Raw genomic sequence first — 25,770 nt, forward strand, 5'->3', positions numbered from 1 at the left:
ATGGCGGCCATCTTTAAAAACACAATCCATTGCCAGGAGCCATCTGACAACCACACCTCTACCACACCTCCACCACTACCTGCAGCATCTTACCATGCCCAAAGCACTCAGTGCAGAGCGCTTGCGCAAGGAGCGCTTCTCCCAAGAGGAGTTGACCATGCTGGCCGAGACGCTGCAAGAACATGCAGATGTCGTCTTCTCCTCCGACATGTCCCGGCCTGCAGTGCAGCAGAAGAAGCAGATATGGGCGGAGGTTGCGCAGAAAGTAAGTGCCGTTGCCACCACACCCCATACTCCTAAAGATGTCCGGAAGCGCTGGGACGATCTGCGTTTATGCGTGCAGAGCATCCTCTCGGCCAACCGCAAGCTGGGAATGGCGACAGGCGGAGGTGCGGACTCCCCCATCAAGATGCAACCCTGGGAGGAGATCTGCGCAAGCACCATAGGGATGGAGGCAATTGAGGGAGTGGGGGACATGGAGAAGAGGAGCCCTGTCATCGGCTGATGCAGGTAGGTGTCCCAAATGAAACAATGCAAATACCAACATGATGATGTCCACCTGAACTGACAGTGCAATGATGTAGAGCAGGGTCCACCAGACACATATGTACAAGACTGCCTACAGGCAGCGCACGGCACCATCTTGTCCACATGCATGATGCACCCCATATATGTTTCAACCCAGATGCATCCATGCATCACCCACCCAAAAGCCAAGCAACCCATATATCACTACCCCAATGTCAATCAACTGCAATTCCATATGAATGCAGCCACCCCAATGCATGCCTGATGCATGTAGACCCATCACTAACCCTCTCCCTCTATTGGTCCCCCACAGGCACGCAATCAGACAGCGATGACCAGGACACTAGGGAGGATGATGCGACACCACAAAAGAAGGCCAGGGGCATGGAGGGAGAACACCGCCCCTCAACATCAAGGGGAAGAGGCCAACCTGCACTACCGCGGAAGGGCAAGAAAACCCCAGAGGCCACAGCACCAATGTGCACTACGGCCCCCACCACAGCACCCACACCAGCCACCAGCACACAGGAGTCAGTGGCAGAAGGCACTGCATCGGCTGCCAGCAGCACAGTGGGGGAGACAGCTGCCACAGCAGCCGTGTCGGACGATGAGACAGATGTTCTGTGCATGGTGGAACTACTGCCACAGGCCCCCTGCATTCACCACAACTCTCCCCATGCAGCTTGCACAACATCAGCAACCATGGTCTGTCTCCTGGGGATTTATGGGCCGGCAGTTTCACTCCCACGCCAAGTGTGCATAAGGAACACACCATGTTGGAAACCCCTCACACATCCACCACTGTCCCGACCAGCCAAGAGGGGATCAGGGCAATTCAGAAGCGGCAGGAGGAGCTGACAGGGCTGTTGACACAGCACATCACAGAATGTGGCTGGGCAAGGGATGACATAAGGGAATGTGCTGCATCCCTAAAATCAGCAATTGAGACCACCTTAAAGGAAATTTGCGGTGAATTGGCAGCCGTGAAGCAGGTCCTCACACAAATGGTGGCAGCAATGGAGGCCATGCATCCGGCACAGATGGCAGAACAACCTGGGATATCTTCCAATTAAAGCTCAACTAAGTCCAGCCCCGTGCGTAGGTCTGGCTGGAACCTGTGCAGATTGGACAGGGGTGCACCTGGTGCTGGAAGAGGGGGAGGGCTGTAGGTTCAGCCAGGCATACTGGTCCCATGTGGACTTATGGTGCATGCCAGTGCACACCATGTGTGGGGGAGTTGAGGGGGGAGGGGGAGAGGGTGTGTGGGGAAGTTTGAGGGGGGAGGGAAAGGGGGGAGAGTGTGTGTGGTGAAGTTGAGGGAGTAGGGGGGAGAGGGTGTGGAGGGAAGTTGAGGGGGAGGGGGAGAGGGTGTGTGGGGAAGTTGAGGGGGGAGGCGGAGGGCGAGAGGGTGTGTTGGGTGGAGGGTTTGTGCACTTGTTAGTTACATATTCTGAATACACCTGTTATGCAATCTGATTTCCCATGTGTGGACATGGCTTATTGTGCACGTGTGCTTTATTGGTGAACAGTCTACAGTGACCATGTCCCTGACACACCCAGTGCCCTGAGTTCCACCTCCATTTCACACTCCACATCTATGTGTGCTAGAAACATTGGTTAGAGTCTGACGCATGGCACGTCCCTCCTGTGCATCGCTGCCTCCCTGAAGTGCAGCCCCATCTCCACCCTCCTCATCCTCATTGTCAGGTAGTTGCAGTTCAGCGTCAGGGGGCAGGGGTACATTCCGTCTAATGCACATATTGTGTAGCATGACACATGCCATGACGATCTTGCCCACCTTCTCATGGCCGTACAGGAGTGCACCACCAGACCTGCTGAGGCAGCGAAACCGTGCCTTCAAGAGGCCAAAGGTCTGCTCAATCACCACACGGGTACGTGTATGCGCACGATTGAAGTCCTCCTTGTGCTTGTTCTGCGGGTTCCGGACTGGGGTAAGGAGCCACCTCTTCAAGGGATAGCCTGCATCACCTGCATGTGGGCAACAATGATTATGTGTAGGTCCTCACATCACATGGGACCTGTATCATTGACACCATAGCAAGCATTCATTTCCTGTATGCACCCACAGATCCATGCATGAATAGAGACACATGAAATGACTGCTATGTGTGTATTCCACTTATAGGTAGGTGTGTGTGCCATCGTCAATTGGGCGCAGGGGGGGCCAATTCCTTGTGGTTGCTCATGCACTGTGGTAGTCCTGTCAACGTTGATGTCAGTGTCATGATTATGATTATCTCACTTTGTATGACAAATGGTGACATGCTGTTTTGGTGGACCTCTGTGTTGGTGTAGGGGTGTGTTCTTGTATCTTGCCCTCATGTGGCTCCTTTGTATGCAGTAATAGAGAACTGTACTTGTAGATGATGGTATTTGGCGCTGTGCATTGCCCATCCTCATTGCTTGTTGCTGCATTGTGCTGTGGGGTCTACGGTCTGATTATATGCAGTGTACATGTTGATGGCAAGGTAATGGTTGTTGCACTGCATCATTTTCGTGTTAGTGCAGCTTACGTCTTGTATTTTGTGGTCAGGTGTCGGGTCAAGTCTGGCTTGCTTTGGGGTATGAGAATGGTACATCCTCTCAGGTACTCTCAGCCAGGTGAAGTATGCATCTCTCCCTCACCCATCTCAGCCAGGTGAAGTATGCATCTCCCCCCCCCATCTCAGTCAGGTGAAGTATGCATCTCTCGCCCCCCCATCTCAACCAGGTGAAGTATGCATCTCTCCCCCCAATCACCTACCCACATCGCATTTCCATAAGCCTAACATGCAACTCACCGAGAAGCCAGGATCTCTGTCCTGCATGTCGCTCCATGTAGCATGGTATTGTGGAGTTCTGCATGACCATTGAATCCTGGGTTGATCGGGGGAATCGGGCACAACAATGTGTGATGATCTTGTTCGAGTCCAATACCATTTGCACGTTGATGGAGTGGTATAACTTATGGTTGCGGTACACTACCTCCATGGCATGTGGGACCACCAATTCAACATGGGTGCAGTCGATGGCGCCAATGCAACCAGGGATGCCGGCCAGTGAATGGAAACCAACTTTGGTGTTGGAGATCTCCTGGGCTTTCCGTGGTAGGAAAATGTGGTCGCCTGTGTGCTTCAGGAGGGCATCAAGCACTTGGTTCAGCATGCGTGAGAATAATGGTTGTGATATGCCATGCATGTGCCCCACTGTGTGCTGGTAGGGGCCTGTGGCCAGGAAGTGGAGCACAGACACTACCTTCAGTAGAGGTGGGTTGGCGGTGCGTATTTCAATCAGGCTGACAATGTCGTCATGTATCATGTCCACAATGGTGGTGATGGTGTCCCGGTCCAGACGGTACAGGGTGTGGATCTGCTCTGGGGTTAGGTTGAATGGACTGCCTCTGATGCAAGGGATTGGGGGCTGCCTGCGTGGTACCACTGGCTGCACTGGTGGGGCATGCTGGGCCTGCCTCACCCTCATTCTCCTCCTGCGTCTCCTCTGTGCTGCCTGTTGTTGTTGTTGTTGTTGTTGGAGTTCCACTGCAATCATGTCCTCCAGCCCCAGCAGTGCTAGTAGTATGGGAATCATTTTGGTGTGTGACTGGGTGTGGGAAGGGGTGGGGTGTGCTCCTTTTGTGCTGGCCCAGTCTATATTGCCTCCACCTGTGCTGGTTGTGTGCAACTGTGGCAGTTGGGAACACTGCACATGGCCGTTTACAGGTGGTCCGCGATGCCGGTATTTACTCCATGCCGGTAAGGTACTTTTCGGGCTTCAGTAGGCAGTTATTTGCATGTCCGCCTGACTTGTGATGTCCTCCTGTTTACGCCATGCCGATATTGCCGGCATGAAGGGTCGCGTGCCCGCGCCCATGCCGTTATTAGAGGCACTGTTATTAATGGTGCCGCTAATAGCGGGTTGGCGGGTCATAATTGGCCGGAGTGGTAAGCGATACCGGTAATCCTTTACCAGCATAGTTTTTTCCCTTACCTCCAACCTCGTAATGACCCCCGTTGTCTAAATATATGACAATGAAAATATCTAAGCCGTCCCTGAAAACCTTATTGAGGAAAAACTGAAATGCAACAGGAGCAGTGCAAATCCAAAAAGGCATTAATAAATACTCATGTCTGAATCTTGTATGAATGGCGTTTTTCCACTCAACTCTAGCAATACATATGGAATAACAGGCCCCTTACAAGTCAAGCTTGGCATAAATTCAGCTGTTCCTGGCTTTTCCTAATAACTTATGAATAAGAGGAAGAGGGTTATGGTTCTTTATGGTGATGGCATTTAGTCTCCTATAGTCCACACAATAGTCACACAGGGTTTGAGTTCAAAATCATCATTTTTTCAGATGAAAGAAATAGCAGCTCCTGCAGGGGAAGTTGAGTGTCTAATAAACCCCTTTCCTAGATTTTCCTCAATATACTTCTTGGGTATCACATTTTCCCTTTCTGAAATGGCATAGTTTCATCCGAAAGATATTTGAGCTGCGGCTACCAGTTATATACAGCAATCATAGTCTATATGGGGAGGGAATTTGTAAGATTCCTTGGGATCGAATACATCAGAGTAATCCTGGTATTCTTTTGGGAGTTGGTCATGTATCAGAAGGATTCTCAGAGGCCTTTGACTGGAAGACAGGGAAGGTAGTTCTTGGTTTAGAAGAAGATTCTTGAAACAAGTCGAAGAGCATTGGGTACCTTGGGTACCTGTTCTCTCTCCAAATGATAGCAGTTGGTACCTCAACCAGGGAATCCCTAGAATGACCTGGAAATCAGGGGCCGCTATGGCATTGACAATTATGCATTATTGATGAAGTTGAGCAGATACCATGATCAGGGTTTTGGTTTCAAGAGCTATGGGACCAGAGACTAAGGTAGATCCATCCACTGACAATATGGGTTCAGGTTGTAAGTGGTATCTTCTGGTTATGGGTGAACGCCAGATCAATGAAATTGCCTGTAGCCCCACCATCATTTCAGGCTATTATTCTCTGCCAATGTTGGCTTCCCACTACAAGAACCACCTGGATAGAATATGGGGCGCCTGGCGAGGGACTGTTGGGCAAACTACCCAGTGGGCCGGGTCCTTAGCTACACTTGCTCAGATACTCCTTAAACTAGAATCTTTTTTCAATAGTTATGTGGAACAGGACAAAACTAGACTGAATGGCTTGGGTCTCCACATTAAAAACAGCAGTGGAGTGTTCTCCTTTGTTCTCTTCCTTCTGAGAGGAGAGGACCCCTAGTACTGCCGAGCTACATGGGTTCTGCTTCATTACTTGCCAAAGGGTCTTTATCAAAATGATTGATTGTGTTGATCTATCCTTATTATCATGGCTATATGTTCTGGAAGGGTTTCCTGGGGTGGGGGTAGGGGCCTAGTATTTGACTATTCGCATCCCTTAAGTCATCTTTTAAAACTCTATAAAAGATGGTCATTTGGGCATTTTCGAGCCAGGTGGTTTGCGTGACTAAACCCCTCAAATGAGGGATATAGGAGAGAATGTCTCTATTGTCCTGTCGATTTTCAAGCAGTTAATTCCGTACAAGTTGTGTTGTATATTAGATTGATTGATTGATTGATATTTTATTGCTATCGCGCTCGTACACAAGTGTTTTAGAGACTGAACATGACTTGAAATACATCATAAAACCCTGCATAAACAGCCAAGGGAGGGCTGCTGTTTTCTTTGTTGGAGGTTACCCAAGCCAAAGCAGTCATTTCTAGATTAAATAAAATGAGGGACCATGGCTTTGCCAGAAGCATAAATTAGGGGATGGTTCATAAAATAGATTTTACATTGGGTCATGAAGGCTAGGAATTCGCTAGGGTGCCCCCTGAACTTGGAGGGCATGGGCGGAGAAGAAACACTCTTATTTTGCCGTGGAGCTTGAAAAATAACAGGAGGGGTCTGGATTTGGTATGAGAAATAGCACCAGTGTTTCTAGTAGGATTGGTGGATCCTGCTCCCGATGCCCATAAGATACTAGGGGTAAACGTTTTTTAGATAATTAATCGACTGCAACCTGTAGATTTGAATAAAGCAGCATTCTCTTGCCTGGAAGTAGCCACTTCTACCTGCAATTATTTTACTGCAATGGTGAGATACTTCACTACCCCTTCCATGGCTCAGGGAGAATGTAAGGTTCTCGCAATCTGTCACACCCAGGCTTTTACAAAGCAAAACTCTAAGGAATCAGGAATGGGCACACTCTTTACCCCCAAAGAATCCCACTTCCCAAGAGATGGAAGACTCGGGCAGAAGGTTCCTGAAAGGTATGAGCACTACATGGCATGCCCCCAGAAGAACAGTGGTCGTCGGTCCTGGATCTGTAATAACAGGACAAATGTTAAAGATACAGACCTCAAGAACCTTCCCTATTGACCCTAGGGCAAGAGGTTTTACCTGAAATGATAGGACACTCCTTGAGTTCCAGAACTAGAGTGGAGTGGGTGGGTATCCACTTGAGGGGATAACCAATGAGTTAGTTATAAAAAAGGAGCAAGGTACCAAGGAGCTAGGTCTTTATACAAGAAAGCAAAAGAAAAACAAGAAACAACGCTAATTGCATAGAAAAACAGGTGACTTAAAATCTGCTTGTCTCATGCAGGTTGCAGCTCTCCGGAATAAGACCATTGCGAGAACGCGGTAATCAGTGCTCTGCTCTTCTGTGGGGCAACGCCTGAGTGCCCAAGTGACGAGCATCAGTTAGAAGAAAAGACCCCCCGGAGTTCTGGAATGTCTGTGCGTGGATGCTCTTCCATCCCTGCAAAGAAAGCACTCTGCTTGTCTGTGGCGGGATGCACGGTTCCTGTCTTGTAACAGGAAATCTTGCTGAGGGCCCCACCCTCCAAGGTGAGTTGTGGGCCCCAGCGCAATACGTCGGAAAGGACTGCAAGGTCCTAACACCACCCCACAGTCAACTGGACTGCACTGGTTGGAGGCAGCTTTTTGGTTACAGTTTGCTATAACCCTGAGTTGTCCCTTTCAGGAACCGATATGTAAACCCAGTACAGAGACCAACAGTTGAGTTGTTTCTGAAGATAAAGTGAGTGGCATACAGATGTTGTTGTATATGGTGATGGCTACTGCCACCATCGGACTGAGTGGGCGGCAGCTGCCAGAACCATACATGAACGTTTTGTAAATGGCATCTAAGATTCAACATTGAATCAACACCTGAGAGAAAATCTGCAAAGTATCCTGCAATGTTGAATGTGGCAGCACCACAGACCATGTGGCCACTAAAACAGTGAATGAATGAAACCCTGGGACAGGGAGATAACATACATTCTCAGTCCCCAATTTCCTTTTTAAAATGTGGGCCTGCATCCCTACTTTGTCCTTACTGCTTTGAACCTGGAGATAAGTTCCAAAGCAGAGGTGACAATGCCTTACCAGAGAAGAATCGTCAGGAGGCACTGCTGGTCCCTATAGCCTTCCAAGAACTGTTCTAGCATTGAAGCTCTATCTTCCATCAGCAGGTACCATAAGCTGATCAGAACAAATTGAGAAACCAGCAATCCCTTTTCTCGATTTGGTAGGCGGAGCTTAAAAATCTCCAGCTTCTAGGTATGCCTTGCTGTTCATTCCTGTGCTGACCTAACACAAAGAGGCAAAGGCACTGAACACCAATAGTGCAGATAACCAACAGAGTCAGTGGCCTGTTGCTGCTACCGGAGAGGAGAAAACAACAAAGAATAAGAAAGGAACATGTAAAGAATTGTGAGACACGCATGGTATCAAGAGAGACACAGACCCAAAAGCAACAGTTAGAAAACCTTTATTGAAAACCTTTGTTGGGTTGGGGTACTGCCTAACTGGCCCAAACTCTAATTGGGTTGTTCCCTCAACTGATGTTTCTAAGGGCTGTTGATGTCTGTACGCCTAAACCCAAAGTCTGTCTGTGTCAAAACCTATGCTTGCTCTCACTCTTATACAAAATGTGTGCTGGGATCTTCTTAAAGAAAAATGGTGGCTCAAAAAGAAATGTAAACCACGACTGGTTTCAGGTGGCCTTACCATCAGGTGTAGTTCTGCCAGTTTTTAGAAAAAGATAGCTCAACACAAACAGGGTTGCCCTTGGTATCTTCCAAATAGAGCTCTTGCAGCAAATAAATTTAACAATGTCTCTGGGTTGCCTTGGGTCCCTTCCCCAAGCTTTACTCCTTCCAGTACCAAACACAAAAAACACAGTTCTGGTCAGGCCTCTCGGGGTTCCTTTCCCCAAGTCTAGGCCTCTCCTGCCAAGGTACAAAAAGTCTCTGCGGGCTTCTCAGGGTTCCCTTCCCCAAGGTTAGGCCCCTCTGGTCTCAAACAAAAAAATTTCACAAAGTTCATTCCATGGGGCAGCGTCGGGGACTTTTGAAAACGCTGGGCTTTTGCTCCACCCCTGCGTGAAAACCCGGACTTCTGACACCTCTCCTCACGCTTGGTATCTTTTCCTCTGTCTTATTTTACTTTACCCCTTCTTTCCACCTTGTAGTGCACTCTTCAGGTTCTGTGGGTCGAGGTCAGGGACTCACCATCTGCCCCTCAGACACCACTGGCACCAGCACACCTCCCTGGGAATGAGCATTGGCCTGAATATGGCTAATAATTAGCACCTCGTCTCACTACTGCTCCATGGAGACACGGCTCCCTCGCCACGCTGCAACCCTCCAGCCACATAGGGTCAGCGTCCAGGCGTCCCACTCTCCTCCGGACCTGCCAGACTTCTTGTGCTGAAGGCTCCATGTTCTAACCAGCAACCCCAGCTCGCTGATCTTTTCTGGCAGAACGACACCTTTTATACTAGTGGGGCAGCCTAGTGGTGTAATGTGGTATGCTTACCTCTGCGTCCCACTGTTACGTCTATAGGTAATCTTCACTGCTCTTGTTCGCCTCTTCTTTGTCCCATGTTGGAAATGGATTGGGGAGATGGAATGGGACTGAAAATATCTCATTAAAGCTGACGGAGAGGGTTTTGGTGTACAAAGGGAAAAGGAGGAATACCATGTTTCACCTTTTGGCATTCTCCTCCCAATCCCCCATAACTCTCCACTCAGGTGATCCTCCCTCGCTTGTCCACCCCAGGGCCGGGATACAAAAGCAATGCCCTTCCCTGGCCACCTGAATGGAGGATCCTGGGGAGTAGGTGGGAGAATACACTCAGGTTTATCACAGACCCTTCCCCTATGCAGTTTGGACTGAATTTCTTCAAAGGAACCTCGAAAGGAAATCTACGTTCCCTTGTTCTCTGCCCCTTCGATGTTCCACTGGGAAGCAATATGGTTGCAGGTCCAAGAACCACTGCATAACTCTTGGGTTAGTCTCTTTCATTGGAGTGATCCATGCTAAGGGGGAGTGGTCGGTGATCATTTTAAACTTTTGGCCTACCAAGTAGCATTTAAGATGTAAAAAGATGTAAAATGGCCGACTTTATTGATAAAGCTTCCAATTTGATCACTGAAAAGTTCTTTTCTCAGGGAAACAGTTTTCAACTAGCATATACAATGGGATACTCTAGCCCGTCATGGTTTTGGGATAATACTGCACCTAACCCAGTCAAAGAAGCATCAGACTGTAATATGAAGTCCTTAGAAAAGTCTGCTACCTTGAGAATAGGACTTTGACATAAGGTTTGTTTGAGGACTTGATAGCATATTTCATTCTCTTCATCCCATTTAAGTTTCTGGGGTTCTGGGTTTCGTAGTTTGTCGGTCAACCTGGCAGTTTTACTGGAAACCGTAGGTATGAATCTTCGATAAAATATCCAATTATCCCTAGGAAAGATCGCAAATCCTTTTTGGTCTTAGGTGTCGGTGATTCTAAAACCGCACTAACCCTTTCCTCTTGAGGATGAACACTGCCATTTCCGACAACAAATTCCAGATACTTAACGGCAGGTTAGGCCAATCTGCCTTTCTTAGGATTGGCCATTAATGCCGCTTTGCTTAAGGATCTTTCTACAGTATATAGATGGTACAAATGGTCTTGCCAGGTTTTACTGTGGATTACGATGTTGTCAATGTATGCCCTGCAAAATTCCGAACAGGGCTGGAGAATCAGCAAGACAAAGATCCTTCTCATTGGGACCCTTGCCCCCAATTTCCCTCTCTCACTCTAGCCGCCCTCTTCATCCACCTTCCTGTGAGGCAAAAAACCTTGTTGTCATCTTTGACTCCACTCTCCCCTTCTCTCCTCACATCGCAGACCTTGCCAAGAAGGCCCACTTCTAGCTGCACAGCCTCAGAGGTATTCTTCCTTTTCTCACTTTCCCCCAGAAGCTCACTGTCTCCAGAGCCCTGGTTCTCTCTAGGCTGGACTATTGCAACAGCTTCTTTCTCAATCTGCCTTCTTCTACTCTCTGCCATCTGCAATAAGTCCAGAAGAGTACTGCAATAATTATTCTAGGCCTCAAGGCCATGGACCGCATCTCTGTAGCCCTGAAATCTCTCCACTAGCTCATGGTGGCTGCAATTATCAAATTCAAGACACTCTGCATCGTCCACAAAGCTTTGTGGGGCTGAGGGGACCGCACTACACCCCACTCTCTCTTCCAAAATACCTTTCTTCTCGAGCACTTAGCTCAGCTACCTTCAACTCTCTGACGGTTAGATGCTTCTCCAGCAGAGAGTGGGGGGTAGATCCCTCTCCTCTGCAGGTGCCTCCCTCTGGAATGGCCTCTCTGCCCTTCTTAAACTTGAGACGGACCACCAGAAGTTCCGCAAGTAGCTCAAGACCTTCCTTTTCTTCTCTGCTTTCTCTCTCTCCCTCCCCTGCTGACCTACCTTTCTGCTGTTCAAACTGGTTGCTGGTACCCTCAGAATCTCATGGGGTGCCAGGCTCCTCCATGATCGGTCTCCCCTGCACTGCCTCTGGGTATACCGCGCACTTAGGAGCTGTAACTGTAACCTCTACAGCCCCCTTCCTCCTTGCACTTACCCAGAGCCACGTTGCCCTAATTGCACTTCCCCCTGGCCCTTCCCCCTCTCCGTACCCCCTGCACTTTGCATTGGTGCACTTGTCAGATCTGAATTACACAAGGCCAGGTAAGATCGTTTGTCTTGTCCTCCCTCTGTCCTCACTCTCTTGTCGCGCCTAGAAACACTTGTGTACAGGTGCGTTATAAATAACATATCATATCCATCAACCTTTGGAAGGTTGCTGGGGCTCCATGTATTCCGAAGGGTAAGAATTTAAACTGATATAGACCTATCGAGGTGGCAAAGGCGGTCTTTTCTTTATCTGTTCCATACAGTGGGACTTGTCAATAACCCTTGGTCAAATCTGGGGTGGATAGACGGCACTACCCAATTTATCAATGAGGTTGTCAATGTGAGGCATTGGGTAGTTTTCAAAGGCTGCGATGTTGTACACCATTTCGGAAGTCTATGCAAAATCTCCAACTCTTGTCTGGTTTATCCACCAGAACAATGGGAGAGGATCAGGGACAGGTAGACTGTTCAATTATGTTAGCCTGGAGCATCTGCTCTAACTCTTGGATGGCAAAAGCTTTAGGGGCCTCAGGTAGTCGATATGGTTTGAGATGTACTAATTTGCCTGCAGTAGTACAGATATGATGATATATTCCTTTCACCCTGCCAGGCTCTTCACGGAAATCATCAGGGAGTTGATCTTTGAACTCAAGGAGATTTTGTTGTTGAGTGTTAGTAATATCCAAGGGAATTAGAATGTTATTATTCGCCTCCTCAGGTATTAAACGAGATAACACAGTGACATTAGACTCAGAGATGTTTTCCCTCCACTCCTTCAACAGGTTTACATGGTAGACCTGCGTCTTCTGACGGCGGTCTAGTTGGCCAATTTTATAATTGATTGGTCCCATCTTTTACAATACCTCATATTTCCAATGCCATTTAGAAATAGTTTTGTTGTCTAAGGTAGGGAGAAGCACAAAGACTTTTTGCCCAATTGAGAATGATCTAAAGGAGACCTTTTTGTCTTAAGATGCTTTTGGGCAGCTTTGGGCTCTACACCAAGGTGGTCTTGTACCAGGGATCGAACAGCTGGCATATGTTTCTTTAGTCTGGAGGCTGTCTGAGAGAGTGGTTTTGGAGCTTCTTCTCTGTCCTCCCATGTTTCTTGGAGCATATCTAAAACATCTTGCCCATAAAGTAATTCGAAGGGTGAGAAACCAGTGGAGACTTGAGGAGTTTTTCTTATGGCAAACAAGGCCCATGGGATCATCTGATCCCAGTTAGTTCTGTCCTTATCTAACTTCCTAAGGATGGTTTTAAGGGTCATGTTAAACCGTTCAACAAATCCATCCATTTGAGGATGATACACGGACATCCTCAAGGTAATTATATGAAGTAGCTCTTTGACCTCCCCCATGAGCTTACTCATAAAGGTGGTGCCATGGTCTGTTAGGATTTCTTTAGGAAAGCCCACCCGAGAGAAGTGAAGCAAATGTTTTAGTATCTGCTGGGTGGTATTATTGCACAAAGAGGAAACGCCTCGAGTATCGGGTGGCCTAATCAAGTATTACTAGCATATATTTATTATCCAATCTAGATTTTTCAAGGGGCCCAATAATATCTATCCCATCCTTAAGAATGGTACTTCAATGATGGGGAATGGATTTAAGGGGGCTGGTGGTGGTGAGTGCTGGTGTGCTTTTCACAGGTCTGATTTAAATTCTTAGTGTCGACATGTATCCCTGCCCAGTAGAATTTTCTGGCTAAGTGAGCCTGAGTCTTGGCCTGGTCCAGATGTCCTCCTGTAAGGTGTGAGTGGGCAATCTCGAGCACTATCTCTTTATGACTTTGAAGAACCTCTAGTTGTGTTCTTGATAGCCCCTCTGAAGTAATATCCCCTCTATACAAGAATCCTTGCTTTAGAAAGAAAAAGGGGCCCTCCCTTCTGCCCCTCACACTCAGGTACTTGTAGGAGGGCCTCAGCCAGTAAAGGATTGTTCGGCTGGGCAAAGGCCAAATCAGGGAGTGTGCCAGAGTTTTCATCACAGATTGGTATATGTATGGAAAAACTAGGTTGTGCATCAGTTTCCCCAAAGCCTAAGTCACCCGTTTCAGTAGTATCTTTTCCAGCCTCTTCTTTGAGGATAGGTAAATTCATCCTCTCAAGTATCCCCTGGGATATTTGATCTGCTCTTTGGACCTGAAAGGTCTCTTCCCTGTGATTGTGGAGTAGTACCTTCACATCCCCTCTAAAAGTCAGATCAATCACCCCTGCCAGGACATCTATATCAAATTTCCAGGCAAGTCCTGATTTGGGTGCTAACCGGATGTACGTTCCTGGGAGGGATATAAGGACAAGATCAGTAGGGATGGAACGCCTTTCTTTTGGCGGGATGGTTTCTGACCGACTACTTGAAAGGTCAAACCCAAAAGAGCCTTTAGTGGCCGCTGTGGGGTTGGAGGCTCTCCTGCTTAGTTTCTCATATTACAGGGTCCCCCAACCTGTTTCAGTTGAGTTGCACCCCACTCTGACACCATATGTGAGACAGGCATGGTATCAAGAGAAGGGGGGTCTGGGAGTCCCTCTACCCGCACGAACACAGCCCATTGACCTGTTCTTGGGTGGATGGCCCCTGAGGGAGACTCTACCAAGTCTTTAGCTCACTGTCCCTTTCACAGAGGAGAAATGTCCCTGCATATCAGTCTCCCTGCCCAGGGGCAGTCCAGCACCAAAATGCAAGGCAATTCTCCTCTGAACAAGAATACCAACAGCAACACCAGACACGTGTTTCGGCCTAGTCGGGCCTCATCAGTGAGGTGGAGCAGTGCCTCTCTAAGAACAGTGAGCAAGGGGTTCACGTTTGGATTCCCCTGGTAACTTAGGGTGAAACCCAAAGTTACTTAATATGCAAAACAAGGGGGGTTGGTTCTGGGAGTCCCTCTACCAGCACAAACATAGCCCATTGACCTGTTTTTGGGTGGATGGTCCCTGGGAGAGACTCTACCAAGTCTTTAGCTGACTGTCCCTTTCACAGAGGAGAAATTTCTCTGCATATCAGTCTTTGCCCTGGCCAGGGGCAGTCCAGCACCGAAATGCTAGGCAATTCTCCTCTGAACAAGAGCACCAACAGCAGCCCCAGACACATGTTTCGGCCTAGTCGGGCCTCATCAGTGAGGTGGAACTGTGCCTCTCTAAAAACAGTGAGCAAGGGGTCCACGTCTGGATTCCCCTGGTAACTTAGGGTGAGATCCAGAGTTACTTAATATGCAAAACAAGGGGGGTTCTGGGAGTCCCTCTACTAGCACAAACACAGCCCATTGACCTGTTCTTGGGTGGATGGCCCCTGGGAGAGTCTCAACCAAGTCTTTAGCTCACTTCCCCTTTCATAGAGAAGAAATATCCCTGCATATCAGTCTTTGACCTGCCCAGGGGCAGTCCAGCACCAAAATGCTAGACAATTCTCCTCTCTCTGAACAAGAGTACCAACAGCAACCCCAGCTTGGTATCAAGAGAGACACAGACTCAAAAGCAACAGTTTGGGTTGGTGTAATGCCTAACTGGCCCTAACTCTAAAGGGGTTGTTCCCTCAACTGATGTTTCTAAGGGCCATCAATGTCAGTAAGTCCATAACCAATGTCTGTCTGTGTCAAAACCTATGCTTGCCCTCACTCTTAGACAAAATGTGTTCTGAGATCTTCTTAAAGAAAAATGGTGGTTCAAAAAGAAATGTAAACCACGATTGGTTTCAGGTGGCCTTACTACACACCCTTTCTTTGCACTCTTTCTGTCCTTTGGGTCGCTTTCATCTTTTCTACTACTTTTGGGTCACTCACGCCCTCTTTTCTGTCTTTTTCTCTCTTAGCGCCGCTCACGCACCTTGTTTTCCTTGCTTTCCTCTTCCTGTGCCGCTTTCTGCTTTCCAATTTCTGCGCCTGCTCCAGCAACACGCATGCCACTGGGCTTCTCTCACTCTCCTGCTATGAGACTCACCCAGATAGCGAGGCACTGGCGAGCAGCTTCTTTGGGTTCTGTGGGTCGAGGTCAGAGTCTCACGACCTGCCCCTCAGACGCTGCTGGGACTGGCACACCTCTGAGGGGAAAGATCACTTGCCTAGATTCGGCAAATAATTAGCAACTCACCTCACTCTGGCTCCATCGAGAAATAGATCCCTCACCACGCTGCAACCCTCCAGCCACACAGGGTCAGAATCCCGCTCTGCTTTGGACCTTGCAGGCTTCTTGTGCTGCAGCCATTATTGGAGGGACTCAACCTCTTACCTGAATCCAGTCTCATAGACACAGTCTACTTCTCTGGCACCAGAGGTGCACCTTCAGCAAACTGGATGCCTGTACCATGCCCCAATGCTCCTTTTAGGCACAAGAAGATTATCTGTGGCTACACAGAAGCCATTCTAGATTGGAGATAACCTTTGTAGCTGTTGATATGTCACCATAACACCAGGACTGCTGCCCCAGACCTCTCAATTTGAGAGGTATAAAGCAATGTCTGGACCACGATCTGGAATTGTGGAAGACATCCGAATCGTATGGTGTGATGGTGCCCTGTGTGCCATCTGTGGGTCCTGCTTGAAAAATTATGTTCCCGGGTCCTACAACACTCAGGACCTTGCCTACAATCTGGAAGCCACCTGGAGCATTGTGATGCACACTCAGAGAGCCATGTAACCGTCTGGAGGTTTGTTTCCATATTTTATTATTGGGCACATCCTTCTTTGCCAGAAGATCCTGTGCACCATCTGAGGTTCCTGCCTGCAAAACAAAGCTCTCTGGTCCAACAAAACCAAGGATCCTGCCTTCAAGTCAGAAAAGCCATCTGGAGCACTGTGATTGGCTTCCAGAGGGCCAGGTGACACACTGCCTCCCTTATTCAGTCTCCCCTGGATGTCCAACTCAAGCATCTGCAGCCAAGGGCCAAATGCAGCGAAGGGCAACTCCCTGTTTGGGCCTGGTAGGGCTGAAAAGGGCATAGTGCCAGACGCCCTGCTGAAGCCAGGACATCACCAAGCTCGCCCTTTCCCTGACTCCTGCTTAAACTCGAAGGGTGCAGAAGTACGACTCTGACACAGTGGTGGCATGGTGGCTGGCAGAAACTTTTATTTATATGAAAAAAAGAAAAGAAAGCTGTATCTTGCCATAACTCTAAGAGGAGTCTCCCTGCCTCAAAACAAGCAAAGGAATCTGTCAGAATGTCCAAAAACTAAAAGGAGTCCAATGTCAGGTATCAAAAAGCCTATTTCCAACCCGTACACTTACAACTAAACTAAAAGGGTTTGCTGTCTTCTTGGTCCAGAAGAATGACTCACATTTTCTGGACATGCACCGTTACATATATCAGGGAAACTGGTTCCAGAGGTAATGATTCCCTTTCCTAGGTCGCAATCCATTTTCCAAAGGTTAAAGCAAAGTTCCAAAGTAGCAAAAAGTTCTCCATTTCATAAAGAAAAGTTACAACTCAAGTTCCAGTATTAAGTGAATGGCTCCCTTCTCTTAGTTTTAAAGCAAAGTTTTCACAATGTTCACAACTCTGCTGACTCCTTGTACTGCCAAGAGAATGCCTCCCTTCTTGTTACTTTGATAATGTTCATAAACATACCATGGGTATGACTCCCTTCCCCTGGTTTTCTTTCAGCAGTGTGTACTGCCAAGATAATGGGCCTCATTATGAGTAGGGCGTTAAGGGATACCGGGCACCGTTAAGGAGACCGGTGGCGGTAATCCCTTACCGCCCTACTACGAGTTCCCTTAGCGGGTCCCTCCTTCAACACCTGGTTTTACCAGGCGTTATGGACGGGACCTGCTAAGGGACTTCAGAGCTAATAACTATACCGCAAATTGCGGTACCGTTATTAGCTACTTCCCCATTCCCATTGAGCCCTATGTGGGCTCAAATGGGAATGGGGAATGGTTTTTTCAATGGGGACTTACCGGTCCCCATTGAATGAGACCAGTGCCGGTAAAGTTATTGGAGGCAGTCAGGGTGCAAATAGTGCCATGACTACCTCCAATCTCGGAATGAGGCCCAATGTCTCCCTTCTTTTGGCCTTACACAGCATTCACAAATACACCAGGGGGTATAGCTCCGTTTCCCTGCCTCCCTCTCAGCTCTTTGTACTGCCAAGAGAATGCCTAGCTCCACAGCCGAACTGGTTCACTACCCTGCCAAGTACTGTTAATATGACGATCAATGATGAAGCTTTCCTTCACATGGGTGTAAGTCACAGACGTTCTTCTCTATATCTTATTCTTGGTAGTTTTGGCTCATGCTCCTGCCAAGTACTAGATGGCCCAACATGTATAAACGTCTCTTCACTCTGGTAGCTAGGGTGCCAGACCCTGTGCTCCACCCCTTTCGACCTGCCACCAGCTTTCTTTGCCCCCAGCACCTTTTCAGCAACCTGTGTACCTTATCTCATGGTCTGCGAGGGTTCCGGCTCCTTCTAGGTCTGGCGTCGGCTCCTTCTAGGTCCACGGGGTCCGTGGGGCTCTCTTGGTCTTCCTTTAGTCTGCGACAGCTCTTCCGTCGCACTCTTCGTCCCAGCAGCGTTCCCTGCTTTTGGTGCGCTCTCCAGGCTTCAGAGATGCCTGGAGATTCTCTCAATTTTTTCACTATCCCTTCTTCTGGCCAAAGGCCAGCTGCGATTCTCTCAGCTCTCTTCTCGGCGTCCCGGTCTTCTTCCAGCTTCCCTTTTCTTCTCCGCTTGCTCTCAGGGAGGGCTTGACCTGAAACCAAATCCTTATTCCCTTTTTATTGTATATTTGAATCCATGTTGTCTAGTATGTTCTTGTTCATTCCACAGGCTTTTCCACATTGCTCCGCACCTCCTGCTCGTCTGAGGAGTTCTGCTCTCACTCTCTACTGGGATGTCAGTGTTCTTCTTCGTCCCAGTTTCTGAGAGTATGCTCTCTAGCTAAACCATACTTTTCCTCGTCTCAGTATTTCCAGAGGGAGTGATACTATCTACCATACAGAGACCTATGAAGTGTCTGGGATAGATGTTGTCTGGATAGGGTAAGTGGGCGAGCTACGGGGTACTGTCTGGTGGACATACCACGTTCCCTCTGAATAGTCGTCACTGGTCCCATAGGGGGGTTCCCTCTCCATGAGATCCTGCTGCAGAATGCCACCCCCAGGTCAGGTAGTGGCTCCACCACCCTGACCTCCTGAGGAGGCCCCGCCCCTATGAAAACAGTGACGACATTCTGAGATTCGTCACATCACACTGACTATCCATTCACAGTAGAGCTTCTTTTACCTCATCGGACCATGGAGCATTCCTGTTTTGGGCCAATAACTGTCTTTTGGCTACCCATTTCACAAATATAGCCAAACTCAGAACCTGCCTCTTCTCAGCCAACCACCCACACTTTCCCTTTCTGCTCAACCACCTACCCTTTCTTCATTGTCTTCACTTGCCTATTTCTTCTACCCTTTATAAGGCACCTTGACTTCGCTGCATTCCTCCTCCTCTCTCTTCTCCTTCCTTTCTCTCATAGCCTTCAGCCACAACTCAGTCTAGCTTTTGCATGACTCCCTGGCCTCCTCACCTCAATCCTTGCCCCCCTACACCCACACTCCCCAAATAAGATGCTCCTTTTCTCCCAGGATCTCCAACTTCATTCTCCACACCTCTTAATCACTCTTTCATTTGGCACATGGAATGTGCAAACCCCTCTACAACACGTCGTCCTACATCGGTGAATACTTAGACTCCCTTCTTGCTATCATAGAAACCTGGATCGCCCCTAATGACTCTGCTACACTAGCAGCTCTCCACACTGACTCTGCTACCTTCTCCCACTCTACTCGAAGGAAGGGTGGTGGTATGGGGTTCCTTATCAATAAAGCCATCAGCACTGCCCTCAACCCTGTCTAAATTAATTGTTTAGTATGCCCTTAACACCGGAGACCAGTCTCTAAGTACGAGACCTGGATTCGAACCTGTGTTGCTCTGCATTGTCTTGTTCCAAGACAAACACGTTTCCCCTGAGCTATCCTCCCGGCCAGACATCAACTCTTCCTCTTTTGAATATACCACTATTCAACTATTCCCTCTTACTCCTCTTGCTGTTCTGGCCATCGTCCCCCTTGTCCTCTCAACTCCTTCTTCCCTGATGTGAACCTTATCCTTGAGTCACTTCTCACAGACATCCCCATTATCATGCTGGGAGACATGAACATTCCATTACTCTCTGCAGCCACCAGCCTTGAACTTAACTCCCTCTTATCTGACCTCTCCCTCTACTCCCGCCATGACCAGCCTTCCCACTCTGTTGGGAACTCTCCTGACCTAGTCTTTCTCTCTAATTCACTCTCCTCCTCTACCTTTCAATTGACCCAGCTCCCTCTGACCACTCCATTGTTCACTGTAACATCTTGGTCTCTCCACCTTCTTTCCCTCCTCTGTCTTCTTCAAAGACTAAGAGGAAAATTAGGAAGGGCTCTCTTGCCCCTTACCTTGATGTGAGGACCTCTCTCCAGTCTCTCTCCACCATTTTTTACTCTTCCATTCACCATGCTTTTTCTGACTTTCACTATGCACTTATGACTTCATTTGCTAACACTATCCTGCTTGCGCTTTCACACCATCCCATTCTGGTCATCAGCCTTGGATCACCTCTGAAATTCAGACACTCAAAACAAACATGCACCATTACCTATGATTCTGGTACAAATGAAGGACCCCTACCCTTCCATGCACTGGAATCTGCAAAATCCTCCTACTTCACAAACCAATCCTCTTGTCTTCGGAATCCTCCCCGCAAATTTCCATCTACCCGGCAAGCTTTTTTCTCACCTCCCAAATCAATATCCATTGCCTCCTCCCTTTCGGCTAATGACGTTGGTCATGACTTTTCCTCTAAAATCTCAAAAATGTATAACACTTTCACAGACCTATTATCTCTCCCTTCTGTCCACCACCTCTCACCGGCCTCTTCTACACTCAACTACTTCTCTCCTATTAAATTAGCACCCATCCTTTGCAGCAACAGCCCATATTGTACTCCTTTCGACCCTTCTGATCCCCAAATGGTCGGAAACGTAGTCTCAATCACTTACCATTATCTCTCTGAGCTTTTTAAACTCACGTTCTTTCTCTGCTGGACTCTAGGCTGCCTCCTTCAAAACTGCAACTGTCTTACCCTATTGAAGAAACCCTCTGCTGACCCAAATATCCCCAAAAACGATCCCCCTGTTTCTCTTCTTCCCCATTATGCAAAGGTCTTTGATTGGGTGGTCTTCAACCGGATCACTAAGCTTGGGGATAATGGTCTTGCAGATCCACTTCAATCTGATGTCCATAGTAAACACTCCACACTCCAACAAGACCACACTCATGCATGTTTCCAACTTTCTTTCTGATGCTCACCACTCTAAACTCTCTTCCATACTCATCCTTTTGGACCTCTCTGCAGCTTTCAACACTGTTGGAGTGTTCAAAACTATGCGAGCGCCATATTTTATAAAACATATAGTCGCTGTAAGGTGTGCTGAAGATGAAATATGTGCTAATTAAATGAAAAAGGATAATAAAGTCAAATGAATTACAGATGGACAAAATTCATCAACAAAATAACATTGCCCACAAAACTATGTCATAGTCCAAATTCCCTTAGGTAGATGTTCCCCGACCCTATTCATTTTTCCACCACTTGTTCTCACACAAACTTGATTGAGCATGCACTCTGTAAAATGAAATGAAAAGTGGTCATCAGAGATTAGTGCCAAGGTCGAAGGAACTCGTGTGATATCTTAAACTGGAATGGACAATGGAACTACTCATAAGCAGCTGGAAGCTGTTAAGGGGGAGGATGTCTAATGTCCTTTGGCGGGAATAAACAGACAGGAAATCGTCATATGACGTGGTAACCTGAAATAGAAACTCAAATGGGACTGCAAAGGACTCAAAGAGGTCATTGTTTGTAGCGGGAGGTGGCACGAGTCTGCCGGAAAGGCCTAGTGCTGATAATGTTCTTAGGTTTATATTCTGCCAGGTGACCAATGACCTACAAAACGTAAGGGGTTTAAAAGGCGGGTCAGGTTAGAGCAGTCACGTTCCGTTAGGTGTAGGATAATATTTTTATTTGACTTTTCAAGATAAGGAATAAAGATGCCTCTTGCTTGTCATCACCCAAAATTGATGCGTGAGTCTCGTTTCTCCGACAGTGATAATTTCTCCGGCATATAGAGCATTACACAAATCTAATTTAGAGCAGACCGTAGACCATAGACCATGCGATACCAGAACAATGTTCAGTAGACAGAATGTGTTTGATTTGTCTTAAGAGCATCAAATAATAGTTTATGGAGCTAAGAGCCTGATGTGTCTGGGCAATCATAGATAGAGTTGAAAAAACAACATCTAGGATTTTTACTTTAATTTGAGTTTTAACCACATTTTTAACCACATTTCTAGATAAATGAATGTCAGAGTACAGAGAATCTTTTTTGGTAGGTGATAGGGAGTGGTGACTAATGAGATTTTCATTATTAAGACCAAGGCAATTATCAGGCATACATTTATCAACTTGGTTGAAAACTTATTGCATCTGGAAAATAATGTACATGAGCCCTGGAGAATGCCATAATCTACCTGTGTTGCGACAGAGACAAAGACATAAATTTTTAATCTGGCAACACACATCTCTGATGAATGACTTGCTTGAAACAGCCACTAGAGTTTAAGAGAGGTATTTAGATTCCCTAGCTCTGCTTCTTAGAAGGAATATGGTTTCTTCAGTACTTGGAGTAAAATTATTCAGCAAACAGATATAACATGGCATTCATTATGATCTCTTCATTTTAAATCAGATCTCCAAACAAGAGGGAAACTGAAACTGGTCACTTTGGATGATAGAGGCAGGTGCATGAACCCTCCACAGCATATCTACTTGAGATTCACTTACTCCATTTTAATTTCCTCTGGCATTGGAGCTTGAAATGGAACAGATAGACTTGCTTGTAGAGGATGTTCAGAAACCTTTTCTTTCGGAGAGGGATTACCTTGGGACTTCTTTGACCCTTTCTTGGCAGATGCTTTTTCTTTTTTCTCTTTGGCCTGCACAGAAAAAAGCAAACAGATGGTTTGCCAAATAAAGTTTATAAGGCTCATGCCTATCTCAAACAATTATCAATGCCCATATAGTATCTGTGGACAACACATACAACCAACTCTGCCTATTTCTGTTGTATCATATCCCCTAGAGGACAGCAGCTGTCCGCCAACATGCAGAATCCAAAAACAACAGAAACACAAAATACCTGAAAAATCAAAACCATAAAATGCTGGTAAAGTAAATAGCAATGTATTTTTCATCTTATCAATATTTGGTGCAATGCAGCTTGATAAGCCAAAAAGAAACAGTTTAGGCAGGAATGTAGAAAAACAGCACCACTCTTCTTTTTGACACTGTTCTGTTCCCTCATCGACTTTTCTGATTCCCGCCTTCCTCATTCACTCATTCCTTCGGTGTTGGACTTATCTCCTTCAAGTCTTTGTCCCTCCCCTCTCCTCCATTCTTCCCCTGGATATTTCCTACCCCACCACACTTTCTCTACTTCCCCTCCTGTGGATCTTTCTTCCTCCATAACCTATTCTCTTTCTACTCCTCCCCTCCCAATAATAGTTATTCCTGCATCACACTTACTTGCTTGATGTACCACCTCTCCTTCTGCAGTAGCCTTGTCAATCCAACAAGCAACAGTGCTCTCGTCTCTTCTTTTGTCTCTTTCCTCCCTGTAGCTCTAATACACAGTTCTACTGTCCTGCACACTCCAGCTCCTGATGCCACACTCAGTAGATGCTGTTATGGCATTATATAGGGAACCAGATTGGCTCCACAGTTCCCTAATTGCTTGCACTTGAACCTCTGTGACAACTAGGACCTCAATTTTGCAAAATAATGTTTGAGCTACAAATTGGACAGGTGCACTGCATTTCACTATGCCCAGGGATGCGCCGTCATCAAAACGGGCCAACGTGTAGGTTTCCTTTGGCGCACGATCATACAAAGTAGTGTTTGCTAAGGGTTCTCTCTGCAGTGTACGAACAATTAAATCTACTGCCCCTTCCTCACATGACTCCAGCTCCACATGCTCCAACTTCAACAGCCAACAGACTGGTGGGGCAGCCAGCCGGGCATGCTGACAGTTTCTCTGAGCTAATGATTCTCCGACTGACACATGGCTTCCATCATGGAAGGTAGCTGGGAGGTAGCGACATTAGAGGTAGGCCGAGCCACGTCCACTATATGAGGTTGTCTATGAAACACAAGATTTTTTTCTAGTAAATTGTTTTCATATCGCCTTTAGATTCCTCTATTTCATGTTTGAGAGAACATAGGGGGCCCTGGGCTGCTTGCACCACATTGTCATTCCTGTTGTGCTATGGTGCTCAGTTTCAAAGTGGAAGACTCCCTTTTCCAGGACTCTGTGCATATTGGTGTCCCAAGGAATGGTAGTACTTGATTTTGGAACTGGGATCCGTACAGCTGACACCAGGATTTGGGCGCGCATGGCAATACTACCTCACATATTAGGTCTGGAGGTAAATAGCAAGGGGTTTCTGATTTGGCCTTTCGAAATCCAGGAAAACCAGAACCTCCCCCCTACCCCCTATGAAATTTGGACTTTAGTGTCTTATTCCATTTCCTCTTTCGAGATTCTAATTAGGTTGGGTGTAGCTGATTTTGCCACTGCCAAGTGTTCTATGATCAGGATTATTATTTATTTATTATTTATTATTGCATATGCTTATAGAGCGCTGAGAGCCCGCAGGCATCAGGGCGCATAAACATGGAACATGCAACTGGGATAAGACAGGGACAGCTAAGTTATCAAGCTTGCCAACGTGCAAAGAAATGTTTATTTCAACAAGTGAGTTTTGAGGTGCTTCTTAAAGGTTCTGTAATTCGATTCCAGGCAGAGAGAATTAGGCAGCTTATTCCAATGCTGAGCTGCCCGCACTGGGAAAGCTCTGCCAGCGCCCAATGCTCGACTGAACGAGGGCACCTGAATCCTGCCCTGGACTTCTGACTTTGATGACCGATTTGGTATGCATCTTACAAACCTTTTGAGGTAAGATGGTGCCAAGTTATGCAGGCACCTGTGCACTAGCGTCAGAGATTTGAAAAGTATCCTGTCTTCTATCCTGAGCCAATGCAATGCTCTCCTTCCGTCAGATACGTGATCTCTCTTATTAATCCCTTTGATGACACGTACCATATTATTCTACATAATCTGACATCTCTCTAAACCCTTCTTAGAGGCCCCAAGCAACAGTGAGTTGCCGTAGTCTAAACGGGATAAGATGGTAGCAGAGTTCTTCTTTTTTAGGAGTGGAGGGATGGCTCTCAGAAGCCGTAGACAATAAGAATTATTTTTATGTAAATAATTCACCTGGGCCTCATACCCCAGGGATGCCTCCATCATCATCCCTAGGGTTTTAACCTGAGCAGCAACTTTGATTCATGAGTCTTTAATGTAAAATGACTCGTATTCTGCTCCTAACTTGGCTCTTGCTTGACGGGTGCCGAAAATCATCAGCTCTGTCTTTTTTCTATTCAAGCACATCCAGTTGCCCTTTAATGCTGTATACCTCCGAAATCCTGGCATTGTCTGATAGGTAATTTCCCTCCAGCACCAGCTGGGTATCTTTGGTGTAATTAGTAAAAAATACACCAACGCTTTCTAATAACTGCCACAGATATTTCATATAAAGATTAAAAAGTAGGGGAGACAGACTAGCTCCCTGTGGAACCCTGAAACTGATGTGGGCAGCCTTGGAAAATGTTTCCCCCCAATGGACTTTTGCTTTGCGGTCTGCCACGAATTATGTCAGCCAGGCCGGTGCAGCCGAGGAGCACCCCACCCTTTTGTCCAGGACCTGCCGTAATAATTGGTGATAAACCAAATCAAAGGCTGCACTTATGTCCAGAAGAATTAAGAGCCCTGTCTTGCCCTTGTCAAGAATGGCTAGCATACAGGTCCGCAGGTCTAACATAGCAGTCTCCATGCTGTGTACAGCACGGATGCCTGATTGCTGCTCATGAAGAATATCATTAGCTTCAACATGTGATTGAAGTTGGCTGGTTGCTATTTTAACCGTGACTTTGAGAATAAAATTACAATTAGTTATTGGACGCAAGTTGCCCAGGTCCTTAGGATCTAAACCAGGCTTCTTAACCAGGGGCGTGATGGTAACTTCCTTGATGCATTGAGATACTATACCATCTTAAGCGAGGAATTGACTATTTTAGTCAAGAATGGGGAAAATAGTTCCTTATTTTGCAGA

The 25,770-nt window shown here is 47.1% G+C and overlaps 1 protein-coding gene across 3 annotated transcripts in view; it reads right to left on the bottom strand.

Annotated features, from left to right (window-relative positions):
* CFAP74 (cilia and flagella associated protein 74) overlaps positions 1 to 25,770 on the bottom strand; it is a 2,332,202-nt gene that overhangs the window by 553,014 nt on the left and 1,753,418 nt on the right. For all 3 annotated transcript variants that reach the window (XM_069610170.1, XM_069610172.1, XM_069610171.1), the window contains exon 29: positions 22,385 to 22,536. In XM_069610170.1, the coding sequence (XP_069466271.1) occupies positions 22,385 to 22,536 (152 nt within the window). The remainder of the gene's footprint in view (positions 1 to 22,384; positions 22,537 to 25,770) is intronic.

This window comes from Ambystoma mexicanum, chromosome 8 (assembly GCF_040938575.1).
Source record: "Ambystoma mexicanum isolate Mex_15411 chromosome 8, UKY_AmexF1_1, whole genome shotgun sequence".
NCBI classification, from domain to species: Eukaryota; Metazoa; Chordata; class Amphibia; order Caudata; family Ambystomatidae; genus Ambystoma; species Ambystoma mexicanum.